Genomic DNA, 13,440 nt, shown 5'->3' with positions numbered 1-13,440 from the left:
GGGTTGTGTGACAGAGATATTATGGTACCTTTAAATTGGAACTGGGCTTCCGTTTTGTTTTTTTTTTTTTTCCTGTGTGAAATTTTCTTCTTTTCTATTTAACTTTTTTTCATTGCAGGTTCGAGAGCTTTGAAGTTCGTGTGTATGTTCCAATCCACGAACTATTCGAAGGGGTGGGGGCGGCAAAGCATCCTGTAAGCACCATGGAAATCAAAGTCCCCAGGATAGAGGAAACGTTTTTCGCGCTCGGGTTCAGCGAAGAGCCAAGAGGGGGCCAAGGGGGCGGCAGCAGCGGGCGGGGAGCCAGGCCCAAGCTGCGTCCCGCACAGCCATTGGCGGGCGCCGCGCGCTGTACTGAGCATGTTCGCGCCCAGCCAGCCCGGGCCGCAACCGCAGCGAAGGCAGCCACCCGAGCTGCCGCGCATTATGCAAAGCCGCAGCAGATGTCAGCGGGGCCAGCCGGGGGCTTGTTGGCCTCTTCTCCCAGCAGCTCGTCCAGCTGCCTAACGTGCCCTGAAGACTCCCCTGGCCTGGCCCAGGAGCCGAGAAGGGCCGAAATGGCCTGAGTACCCAAGGTGCAGCGGCACAGCGGCGGCATTGCAACATGGGGAACCAGGATGGGAAGCTGAAGAGGAGCACAGGTGATGCCTTACACGAAGGCGGTGGTTGCGGCGCCGAGGATGCTGTGGGGCCCAGGGATGTGGAAGCTACAAAGAAGGGGAGCGGGAGCAAGAAGGCTCTGGGCAAGCACAGCAAGGGAGGAGGGGGTAGCGGCGGGGAACCCGGCAAAAAGAAGAGCAAGTCGGACTCCAGACCCTCCGTGTTTTCCAACCTGCGGATTAGGAAGAACCTCTCCAAAGGGAAAGGTTCTGGCGGCTCCCGGGAGGATGTGTTGGACTCTCAGGCCCTGCAGACCGGGGAGCTGGACAGCGCTCATTCCCTGGTCACCAAGACCCCGGACCTCAGCCTGTCTGCTGATGAGACGGGCCTGTCGGATACTGAGTGTGCGGACCCTTTTGAGATAACCCTTCCAGGTGGTCCTAGGCCTGCAGAGGCTGGGTTAGGGGTCCAGGCGGTCGCCGAGGATTTGGAAACTGTGGTAGGGGCGCAGGATGGACAAAGGACCAGCTCGGGCTCGGACACGGACATCTATAGCTTCCATTCGGCTGCGGAGCAAGAGGATTTGCTCTCAGACATCCAGCAGGCGATTCGCCTGCAGCAGCAGCAGCAGCAGCAACAGCAGCAGCAGCAGCTCCAGAACTCCGAGGAGCCTGCAGCGCCCCCCGCTGCCGTCTTCCCTCAACCCGGGGCCTTCCTGGGCCTCCAAGGGTTTCTGCTGGGACCGAGCGGAGGGGCCGAGGAGGCCGGAGGCAGTCCCGACACAGAGCAGGCACAATCCGCGCTCTCTGACCTTCCTGAAAGCCAGACCACCAAGTCCCGGGTGTCAGAGCAGCCGCCATCCCCCAAGGGCCTCCTTGCATCTGAGGCGCCCAGCTTACCGCCTGCCCAGTCTGCAGCAGCAGACTCGCCTTCCTCCACCGCCTTCCCATTTCCCGAGGCCAGGACGGAGGAGGGCGCAGTACCAGCCTCCGTAAGAGAAGCTGAAGACACAGACGAGGAAGCAGAGGAGGATGCTTTTGAGGATGCTCCCCGAGGCTCTCCAGGGGAAGAGTGGGGCCCAGAGGTGGGAGAGGTCACGCAGAGTCTGGATGAAGAGCCAGAGGAGCAGACGCACGGGCCCAGGGTCCCCACAGCAGCCACCTCTCTGCCCGGTAGCCCCGCGCCCAGCCCGCGCTGCTTCAAGCCCTACCCACTCATTACCCCCTGTTACATCAAGACCACCACCCGGCAGCTCAGCTCACCCAATCACTCCCCGTCTCAGTCCCCTAGCCAGAGCCCCAGGATTAAGAGACGACTGGAGCCCTCCTTGAGCCGGGGCCCCAGAACCGCCCTGGTCTCAGCAGTCGCCCCAGCCAAGAAGCACCGGACGGAAGGCAGCCTCGCAGGCGGCCTCAGCCGCTCAGCCGACTGGACTCAGGAGCTGGGTGCCGGCACCCCGGCGGCAGGAGGCTCTGCGCACCTTCTGGAGTCTGGCGCTGCTGCAAACAGTAGCGGTGGCCTGTCCCCTGCTCTGGCAGGCAAGGTGTCTGGAGCTCCGGGGACTGCAGATGGCTTTCAGAACGTGTTCACAGGTGAGCGTGCCTTGCTGCTAGTCTCCAGGTGGCAGGTCGCCTGCCAATCAGGGCCTTACCCTGTGACCCGCCCTCCCCAGTTCTGAAAGGCCCTGGCCTGCTAGTCTCTTCCTAGTGAATCCTTTTCAACCGTGCTCATCCCTCAGTGATTGCCTTGGATATATACTTGTTGGTTTTTAATTTAATTTAATTTTATTTTATTTCAGGGTGGCGAAGGGAACAATTTAGTTGTGTCTGACCTAAATCATCTCAGGAAAGGGCTTCTCTGCTCAGTTCTCCCAAATATCTGCTGTTTCCCAGTAGGCAGATAAATTCCTTTTGTGTCTTGTTTGCTAAACCATCATTCTTTTTCTTCTTCATTCCCAAAGCATTAAAAGAACAACTTTTTTCATGGTCTTTCTCAAGGGTCAGTATTGGAGGCACAAAACATTTGTTCCAGTACTTTCCAAAGGTGATCTCTGACTGCTCTAGTACCCACACGCCTGAATTTACATATATATGTAATATGTCATTTCTATCTTACAGCAATCTAGGCAAGGCTATTTTGTGAAGTGAAACAGTCACTACTGCTTGCAAAGACAAGAAAATCTGATATATGCTATTGGAAAATGAATATACAATAGAGTATTAGGAGTAACTTCTTTCTTTTCCGTGACCCAGCCAGAACTTCTCTAACTTGGAAGTGGGGAAGATCAGAAGACCAAAAGCATATCCAGATATGTTCAAGTGATAGTTCTCTTCCTTAGCCATTTGTTATAGACTCACACATAGAATGCACAGTGGAAGGATCAGTTTACTGTGGGAAAACACCCAATCAAATAGCAGAATGAGTTTATCCTTTGCTATAGGCTTATTGGTCCCAAGGCCTTACCTTAAGGGTTCACTGGCAGTGTCAGTTTGTTTCCTGTTTACTTAACATCTACTCTTAATTTTTTGAATGAAATAGTGTTAGAATTGAAAGAATAGGGGAAAAATATGAAAATTTATGTCAGTGCTGGTAGGTTTGTGATAAATATTTGAATGACTAAAATTTGAAAGGCACTTTAAAATTTTATGTTCTATTATTTTAATAAATAGGTCATTTATAGAAATTACTTTGGTGAAATTTCTCAATGAAGACAGCTTACACTTAGCTGGTTAGATGCTGTTATTTTTGTGGTAGCTATTTTTATTGGACTACATTTTCATCTATGAGCTATATTTTATTTTTGCATTTACAGAACTCAAAAGTGCATGCTTTTTGTTTTTTTCCTTTCTTCTCTTTATTGAAGATTCAGTAAATAGGAATGTCTGTAGTCTTAAACCAACTAGGTTAATTATAAAAACCAAAATGAGACAAACAAAAAGCAACACAAACACACACACACACACACAAAGAAAATAATAAAGAAAACTTGATGGAAAAGGATTGGAAAGTTCTTGAGTTAATTTTTATTAATTCATTTATTTTTTTACAGTGCTAGGGGTAAAATCCAAGGCCTTGTGCATGCTAGCAAATATTCTACCCTTTGAGCTACACCATCAGCCCATTTTTTTGGAGTTGATATTGGTGAGAAATCATGTATTTTTTCCTTAGATAGCATTCATTTATATAGTTTTCTAAAAACAAAAATTATTCACCATAATTAAGATATATTCTATGCATTTGTAATTGTATCAAAGTGAATTCTACTGTCATGTATAACTAAAAAGAAACAATATAAATATTTTTACTAAAAAAGATTATCAATAATTAATATTAGTGATAGCTATTCCTACTAGCATAAGAATTTGTTTCATTTATTTAGCATATATATACCTATAGACACATCTGTATATGAATGTATACATACACACACAGATATATATAGATTATACATATACATATATATATACATACTGGGCAGCCACATTGTGCCAGGCTATGCTTTTGTTTTTGTTTTGTTGTTTTAGTGATAAGTATCCAATCCAGTACTTAATGCATGCTAGCCAAAAGTTTTAACACTGCCTTGCATCCCCAACACAATCATGGTTCTGCCTTTCAAAGTTTCATTGAGTGAAGAAAAAGCTCTTAAAATGCAGAGGGCTGGGGTAGGAGCTCATTGTTAAAGCTCTTGTGTAGCATAGGCAAGGCTTTGGGTTCCATCTCCATTATTGAAAAAAAAAGGACAGTGCACAGGAATCTACTTATCTACTTACCTACCTATCTGTCTATATGCAGGATACTATCCTGGAAACATCAAGAATAGGATTCAGTGGCTTATCTCCTTGGCAAAGTGTAAGAAAAAGTATTGTCAGAGGTATTGAACAGAGTTCTGAGACATAGGACCTGAAATACATTGAAGTTTTTATTTTTCTTAAAAAAGAAGTATATTCTTGGAACTGTGTATCATTTTAATTTGCTAGGCTAGTATTTTCAGATTTGAAATTTGGGACTCTTAAAAGAGCTGTGCTTACATTTGCAGGTAAAATGGATGCAACTAGAGAATATCATGCTAAGTGAAATAAACCAATCTCAAAAAACCAAAAGCTGAAGTTTTCTCTGAGAAGGGGATGCTGATCCATAGTAGGGGGGGGCGGGGTAGGAAAAATGAAGGAAATTTGGATTGTGCACAGGGGAATGGTGGGAGGGGTGGAGCACTGGGGATGGGAAGGACCATAGAATGAGACAGACATTATTACCCTATGTACATGTATGATTATACTACTGGTGTGACTCAGCACCATGTACAGCCAGAGGAATGAGAGGTTATGTTCCATTTGTGTACAAAGTGTCAAAATGCATTCTACTGTCATGTATAACTAATTAGAATTTTTTTAAAAAATTAATTTAAAAAAAAAGAGCCTTGTTTAGGTAGCACTTGGGTCCTTTTGATATCTCCAGGCAGGCATTTTTGTTTGTTTTTCTTTAACTTGTAAAGTAAAAGTAAAGTCATTTTGCTGAGTGTGATGGCCTGTACATATAAACCCAGCTCCTGAGGAGGTTGAGGCAGGAAGATCACACAGTCAAGACCAGGCTCAACACTTAGTGGGGCCCTGTATTAAAATAGAAATAAATAAAAGGGCTGGGGATGTAGCTCTGTAGTAGAGGGACTCTGGGTTCAATTCCCAGTACCAAAAAATAACAAACAAGAGTTAGTTGTTTTTATGAGGACATTGCCTACTTAATATTTGATGATTAGATATAGATGCAGTGACAAGCAGATATGTTTTTGTATAGCAACTTCAATGTACTAATCTTCTCTCTGCCTTGTTTAGGAGAAAAAAAAAAAATCAGTGGGTTTAACCTAACCTTATGACTGGTAGAAAATGGAGGTAGAAAAAAAGGTGAAATAACTTTCTCAAGGTCACACTCATTAGAAGCATAGCTAGAGGCAGAAGCTGAGTCTACTGATTTGCGTATGGGTGCACTTTCTCATTACTTGCATTTGACATTCAGCACTGTAAGACAATAGAGTAAAAACTGTTTAAAAATTGCTGTAGGCTCTAAGGCCTTCACTGATGAGGTTTTCTGGTTTCTGTCGATGATAATAATAACGTATACCCCTTTAATGGTTGAACATCAGTTCTTCCTTGGGCTGGGTGAAAGATGATTGTTGGCCAAAGTAAATCAGAATTTCTTGAGGCAACTCTCATGGAAACTCTCCTTGTTCGTCTGGTGGTAGAGGGACTCCAGATTGATACAAGCCTCTATTTCTCGGCTGTTGACTCTTTTCTTGTTATCTGCCATTACATTTGCTTCTTTACCATACTCTGCTATTTCGTGGTGTATTGGAAATTACCAGGAGTTTGGGCAGCTAGGATTGTCCTTAGGGAAAGAGTTCTTTGACTTTGATTATGCATGAATTTGGATCATTTAATTGCCAGCTGCTTTTGAAGCAGGTGATCATTTTATCTGGAGCCTTTCATAAATAACTTCTATTTTTAAACCATAGGATGAGAGTTGTCAGCTCTGAAGGAAAGAACAGATGTTTCTCACTTTTTACTTCCTTCTAAATGTAGGGAGAAAATTCAAGTGAAGAGGGATTTCCATGGCACATGTTTCTGTTTCTTTGGTAGATATAAAAAACTTAAGCAATGTGGGACGGATACCAAAACATCTTGTTTCAGCTATTAAGAAACTGAGGGCTAGGCAAGGTGGCTTATAACTGCAATCCTAGTGATTTGGGAGGCTGAAACAAAAGGATTAAACCTAGCCTTGGCAATTTAGTGAGAATGTATCTTAAAAAGAAAAGAAAATAGTAATAATAATAATAATTAAAAGGGCTGGGGGTGTCTTTTAGTAGTAGAGTATCCTTGGACTCAAAAGAAAATTTAAAAAAAGAAAGAACTTGATGCTGTTATAGTCCATTATATTTAAATTTTTGGTTATTTTGTTCAAAATGCATATTTTACAGTGATTATTAGAAAAAAAATGATAGGTTCATTTACACATTAGGTGTAACAAAAGCTTGGTAGCACATAGTTTTTTTTTTTTTTTTCCTTCTTTTTCTTTTTTGTAGTGTTGGGGATTGAACCTAGGGCCTCACACATGCTAAGCATTTGTTCTGTGTCTGAGGTAGAGTCCCAGCCCAGTAATAGTTTCGCAGTTAATTAAAGATTGGATATCTAACATGTAAAATATATATGATGCTAAGTCAATTTTTGTTTGTTTTGCTGCTTTTTTTTTTTTTTTTGTGTGTGTGTGTGTGCTGGGGATCAAACCCAGGACCTTCTGCATACTAGGCAAGTGTTCTAACACTGAGCTGTGTCCCGAATTTGTGAAATCATTTTGATGAGAATCTTGCCAAGTCAATTATGTGCTTATCTGTCGCTTTTTAAAACACATAGAATTAAAAAATTTAATCTTTTTAAAAAGGCTTAATGTCATCTTCAAGAACATCATTGTTAACATCTTATAAAAACATTAGTGATGCCCTTAACATTTATTTAAATGTGTAAGCTAGTGGCCTCAGTTTTTGTATCTATATAGTTTCTTGACTCTTTCCTTGTTGTTATTTTTAGAGATATCTTTAGTTTCTTCCCCAGTTCCCAATTCCTCATAATTTGGTTTTTCTCATCAATTAGTTATTGGCTTATAAAGTCTAGAATCACGATATTAACTGTACTTATTGCAATTCTAAATGGCAGGTCTCTGTGTTGGTGCATTACATAATTATCTCTAATCCTTTCAACAGTCTTGAAGTATAGCTGCTTATCCTCATTTTTCTTAGGAGCAAACCAAGGCTCAGATAAGTGAAGTAACTTGCCTAAGGGCATTAAGCTAGTATGTGCCCCATCTAGGATATATCCTTTAAAAACCAAATCTGTTGTCAACGTGTATAAAATAAAACCAAGTGGGTTATTGAGCTTTTGTAGGACTAATTAATCGAAATCTTATATTTTAGAACTTTGATTTTATAATACTCATATTGGCCTTTCTAAAGATTATCTTGATTTTAGTATCAGTAGAAAGAAGGACATGCCTTAGGAATACAAAGACTTGTTAAATCATTACATTGAATTTTTAAAGTCTAGAAAATCTTAACTGTAAAAGGAAAGGAGAATCCTTATAGGAATTCTATCATTTTCCTTAAATATTGACTTACTGGGTTCCATATATCAGAATAGAATTTGACAGCATACGCTGGGCTTGAAGTTAGTTTAGTCTGAAACATCCTTTCTCATGGTTCTTTCAGGACTATGGCTTGGATCAAAGTCAAGTACTCCAATAGCATCAGTCATGAGTTTTTATTTATTTATTTATTTATTTATGTATTGGCGGACACAACATCTTTGTTTGTATGTGGTACTGAGGATTGAACCTGGGCCGCACTCATGCCAGGCGAGCGCGCTACCACTTGAGCCACATCCCCAGCCCCAGTCATGAGTTTTAATACGTGTTTTATGAAGTGAGGACTGGCCTAATTTTAAGTGTGTTTAAGTATTTGTATATAAACTATGCTTATTTGAAATAGAACTGGTGTTTTTAGTGCCTTTTCTCCTGATTCTAGTAAAAAGTTGAAAATATCTTGGATGATGATAACAGTAGTTATTCTAATCATGGTTATTCTAGGCATTTTTTGTATCCTAGCTTTGCCATTTGACTCTCAAGTAGTTTTTCCTCATATGTATGAAGATAGAGGAGCAATTACACTTGATAATATTAAGATTAAATGAAATAGTGTATATAAAGCCCTTACGACTTTGCTTAGTGCATAAGGAGCACTTAATTGGTACTGATTCTTTCCTAACCTGATTTGTTTTCTTAATAAACTTCGTTGTTTAAAATAGAGTCAGGGCTGGGCTTGTGGCTCAGGGGTAGAGCACTTGCCTTGCATGTGTGAGACACTGGGTTAGATTCTCAGTACTGCATATAAATAAATGAATAAAATAAAGGTCCATCAACAATAAATTTTTTTTAAATGGTCAGAGTTAAATTTGCTAAACCTGAACCAAACAACTCTAAAATTGTATACAAAAACTTGGCAGGATACTAATTGACTAGATATGAATTGCAAATTAATATTTCTAGCCTTAAGTTGTGTGGTGGTATTTTCAAATTGCTTATGCTTCCTGTTTTCTTTTTCTTTTTCTGCATTTTCTGTGATTTTAAGCATTTTTGTCACTTTATTGGAAATTTTGGTTTACTGGAATTTTGGATGAGGAAAGCATATGATGGGGGTGTGGCTGTGAGACTGGGGGAGGATACTGCTTTCTAAAGGAGGTGTGGAGAAGAGGTGGCAGCTGACACTCTCAGTGTTTATGTTCTGCATAGCATCTGGCCATTACCGCCTGACTTTGCATCCTTCCTTCCCTGGATTCCCTTCATAAACTCTCTACTTTAGACAAACGAATCCGCTTACTGTTCTGTGAACATGTGTTTCATTTCTTTTTCCTGACTTTTTGCCTTTGTCTTGCAGCTTTACCCTCTTAGAGCACATAATTTGTTTCTCTTTATTTAGCACTGAAATAAGGACTGATTGAACTCCTCTTTGTGTTTTTTTTTCCATTTGGTCTTAACTGGTCCTCACCTCAGTGATTCTGTGCTTATTGTCTACATCCTATTATTGTAGATATCTCTGGATTTAGGATTTTATGCATTGCCTGCTACCCAGGCAGCCTCTGCTCTTCCATCAATCCATCTACAAATATCTGTACTGTGTCTTACTGTGTGTCAGTCACTGTGATACTGTGAATATACTGAGGTCACAATGAATACTTGTTCACAAACTTTTTTTTTTAAGTGGTGATTAATATAGGTATATTGGGTACTCAGGTTTCCTAGGTTGGCAGCTAAAACTAGTCAAATGTAAGGTTGAAAATTGCTAACTCTTTGGAGCAGTTAAAATTAATTATTTTCATGGAGGTGAAGTTGAATCAATGAAAGTAAAATGACATTTTGGTAGAGCGTGTTTTCAGAGAACATTATCTATTCTTGCTTCTAGAGTTTAATTTTAAAATAGTAATGATATTAAAATAATAGTGCTTCCCAATATATATGTATATATTTACACATACATACATACATATATATATATACATATATATGCATATCTGGGTATGCGTAGATGTTATTTATTTTTGTGCCAGGATTGAAACCAGGAGCTCACATGTGCTACGCAGGCATTCTACCACTGAGCTACATCTCTAGCTCCATATATAAATTTTATCAGTAATGAAAGAAAAGGTAAAGGGGATACAAAAGTGTTATTCCTCTATCTGTTCCTGCCTTTGTATTTTTAGTAATAGTGAAATATAGCATTAAGAGACCATTAGGAAGAAATTCATAAAAATTGCTTGTGACAATATTATTGGATATAATTTTAGGGACTAAAAACTTTTATAAGGCTTCCCTTTGTATTAAAAATATAATTATATGGAAAATATGACTGATAATCAACTTGGAATGGTAGTAATACAAAGTTCTTATAACAATAAAATTATAAGAACAAATAACAGTTACTGGATGCTATCAGAAGATGCTAACCACACTAGAAAGTTATCCTTTTGATATTCTTTTTCCAAAAGAGGGAAAAATTGATGTCTTCTTCCTTTACAAAGATGTACTTGAAAGTGTTAATTGGGTAGGAAATTTTCTGGTATTCTTCTGTGGTCTAGTCAGGACCCAGCATACCACAGACTCACTGGAAATTTTATTACCAATTTTGCCAGAGTTGTGATGCACTGAAAATAGTCATTTTTAGGAGGAATGAAATAATATTTTTTTTTCTTTTTTTTTATTGTTGGTCGTTCAAAACATTACATAGTTCTTAATACATCATATTTCACAGTTTGATTCAAGCGGGTTATGAACTCCCAACTTTACCCCGTATACAGATTGCTGTATCACATCAGTTACCCTTCCATTGATTGACATATTGCCTTTCTAGTGTCTGATGTATTCTTGCTGTCTGTCCTATTCTCTACTATCCCCCCTCCCCTCCCCTCCCCTCCCCTTTTCTCTCTCTACCCCTTCTACTGTAAATCATTTCTTCCATTTTAAATAATATTTTTGAGTGAATCAAGCCTTTATTGTGCTGTAAAATTATTCTTAAAAGTGTTTAGACTATCCAGTTGGGTATCTTTTGCACATCAGACAGAAGGGTTCCTTGTTGTAGTACTTGATGTCACCCTGGACATGTATGGAAAGGGATTCTATGTAATTTAAATGGTTGCTTTAGGCACTGAGGAGAGAAAAGAAAATTGATCAGTTAGCTGGTACAGCCCTATGGCAAGAGGACAGACTGAGAAGTCTTCCAGTCTACTTCCCCTTTTAATTTTACCATTAGTTTCCTATAAGGCACAGGGTCAGTCCTTCCTTCCTTCCTTCCTTCCTTCCTTCCTTCCTTCCTTCCTTCCTTCCTTCCTTCCTTCCTTCCTTCCTTTCGATTGAACCCAGGGATTCACACACACAGGAGGCAAAAGCTCAACCATGAAGCTAAACCTCCACCTCTTCTTAATACTCTGGTTTCTCAGGTTACAAAAGTGTAGGCAGGAGCTCAGGATGTGGCAGTGCAATAGCCTAACACATACTTGGGTTGGATCACCAGCAAGGGAATTTAGGGGGCATGAAGGCAATCTTTCTGGGAAGCTGCCTCCTCTAATCCCTTTTAACTCGATGATTCTATAGAAGTGATGGTTCCAGCAGCTACCTTTTCTACCTCATAGTGGTACTATGCATATAGAGAGCTTTGCTTTATTGTTAGAGCTGAAGACAATCTCTATGCTGTAGGAACCATTATTTATATCATAGGGTAACAATGTTTTGGGTATCAGTAAGATGTTTTGACCTTGGTAATTTTAACCAATTTTTGATTCATGTTGAAGATTTGACATGGTTGTACTGTCATATGATTATAGACCTTGTGTTTTAACTGAGGAAGTGGTGGGTAAGCCTGTTTTGGGAAAATACATGAAAGAGAAATCTGGTTTATATAACATATGACCCAAAACAGACTACATGGAGTTGTTCTAATATGGACACAAGATATACTATGCAAATTCTTTTAGATTCATTATTAGCAGTGTAAGTCATCTATTCTTGGATGGACTATAAGCTTTGCATTTTCCCTTACAATTTGAACTGCTCAATAAAGCAGTGCTATTAAGCCTTTTACTTCAATATACCTTAATATATTGGGTTGTTTAATTTTTTTTTTTTGGTTGTAGAGGGACCCAATATCTTTATTAATTTGTTTTTTATGTGATGCTGAGGATCAAACCAGTGCTTCACATATGCCAGGCAAGTGCTCTGCCACTGAGCCCAAGCCCCAGCCCCAATATATTAGTTTTTGTTATTTTTTCAGTTTCCCCTCTATTTTTATGCATACTGAAGTAATTTTTATGAGTCTATGGTATTCCATTTAGACGTTTGCATCAACAGTAAACATTTTTTAGAGACTAGAAAGGTAAAAGGGAAAAAACTCTTAGGTTTTAATTTTTTAAAAACTTTGAAAAATTTTTTACTGGCCTTAATTAATGCAGTAAATAAGCCTGTTAAAAAGCAAGTGGAAGCTAGTGGTGCGGGAGGCTGAGGCAAAAGGATCTCTGAGTTCAAGGCCAGCCTCAGCAAAATCGAGGCACTGAGCAGCTCAGTGAAATGGTGTCTCTAAATAAAATACAAAAAAGGACTAGGGATGTGGCTCAGTTGAGTACCTAAGTTCAATCCCTAGTACCCCCCCCCCCCCAAAAAAAAGCAAGTGAAAGCTGGGTGAGGTGGAGCACACCTGTAATACCTGTAATGCAGGCTACTCAGAAAGCTGAGGCAGGAAGATTGTGCATTGAAGCCTACCTTGGTCAATTTAGTGAGACTCTGTCTCAAAAAAAAAAAAAAAAAAGGCAGGGGGTAGGAGTTAGGATTGGAACCCAGTGGCAGAGCACTTGCCTAGCATGCATGGGGCTCTAGGTTCAATTCCTAATACTACAAATAATAGTAAAGATAAATTAATGAATGAAAATGTTTCAGGATCCCAGATGAATGTGTTTGAATACTTTGGAGAGTTTTATATGCAGTGAGTCTCTTCATTATTAAGATAAAAATTTTCCACTGAATAACAAATTTTTTCTATTAAACTGTATTTTTATTAAGAGCTTTATAGGAACCTGTGTCTCTTTAAACTTTTGAAACAATTTTGGATAACATTATTCAAAGTCAGTAAATATTATTAGTTATAAGTCTTTTAGCTGAACCTTTAAGGTTTTCTAAATATAGGATCATGTCATCTGAAAATAGGAAAAATTTGATCTCTTGCTTTCCTATTTGTATCTCTTTTATTTATTTTTATATTTCCCTTCCTAATTCCTCTAGATAAAATTTTAATTACTATTTTGAATAGGATGATGAAAACAACCATTCTTATCTTGTCCTTGATTTTAGAGGCAATGTTTTCAGTTTTCCCTAGTCAGTATGATGTTGGATTTGAGTTTGTTATACATAACACTTATTATTTTGAAGTAATTTCCTTTTATTCCTAGTTTCTTCATGGTTGTTTTAATGAAAGGGTGTCATGTTTTGTCAAAGGTTTTCTGCATCTATTGAGATGATCATGTAATTTTTGTCCTTATTATATTCATTGGTTTGCCAATATTGAACAACACTTTTTGCATCCCCAAGATGAAACAAACTGAACTGAAGTATATGATGTTTGTAATGTGTTTTGAAATTTAGTTTGCAAGTCTTTTATTAAGGATTTTGGTATCTATGTTCTTTAAGGATATTGATCTGTAATTTTATTTTTTGATGTATCCTTATCTAGTTTTGGTATCAGGGTGATTGTGGATTGAAGAA

At 39.5% G+C, this 13,440-nt stretch overlaps 1 protein-coding gene across 3 annotated transcripts in view; it reads left to right on the top strand.

The window, feature by feature from the left end:
• Positions 1–379: 379 nt before the first annotated feature.
• Positions 380–13,440, top strand: part of Fmn2 (formin 2) — a 336,378-nt gene continuing 323,317 nt past the window's right edge. For 2 of the 3 annotated variants that reach the window (XM_078023011.1, XM_078023010.1), the window contains exon 1: positions 381–2,192. In XM_078023011.1, the coding sequence (XP_077879137.1) occupies positions 605–2,192 (1,588 nt within the window). In that variant the 5' untranslated portion in view covers positions 381–604. Of the gene's footprint in view, positions 2,193–13,440 lie in introns of all 3 variants that reach the window. The other variant, XM_078023012.1, reaches the window with a different exon arrangement.

The sequence above is a fragment of the Ictidomys tridecemlineatus genome, chromosome 10, assembly GCF_052094955.1.
Source record: "Ictidomys tridecemlineatus isolate mIctTri1 chromosome 10, mIctTri1.hap1, whole genome shotgun sequence".
In the NCBI taxonomy this organism is placed as follows: domain Eukaryota; kingdom Metazoa; phylum Chordata; class Mammalia; order Rodentia; family Sciuridae; genus Ictidomys; species Ictidomys tridecemlineatus.
The sequence above is the reverse complement of the archived record's forward strand: the minus strand, read 5'-3'. Positions and strand labels throughout refer to the sequence as shown.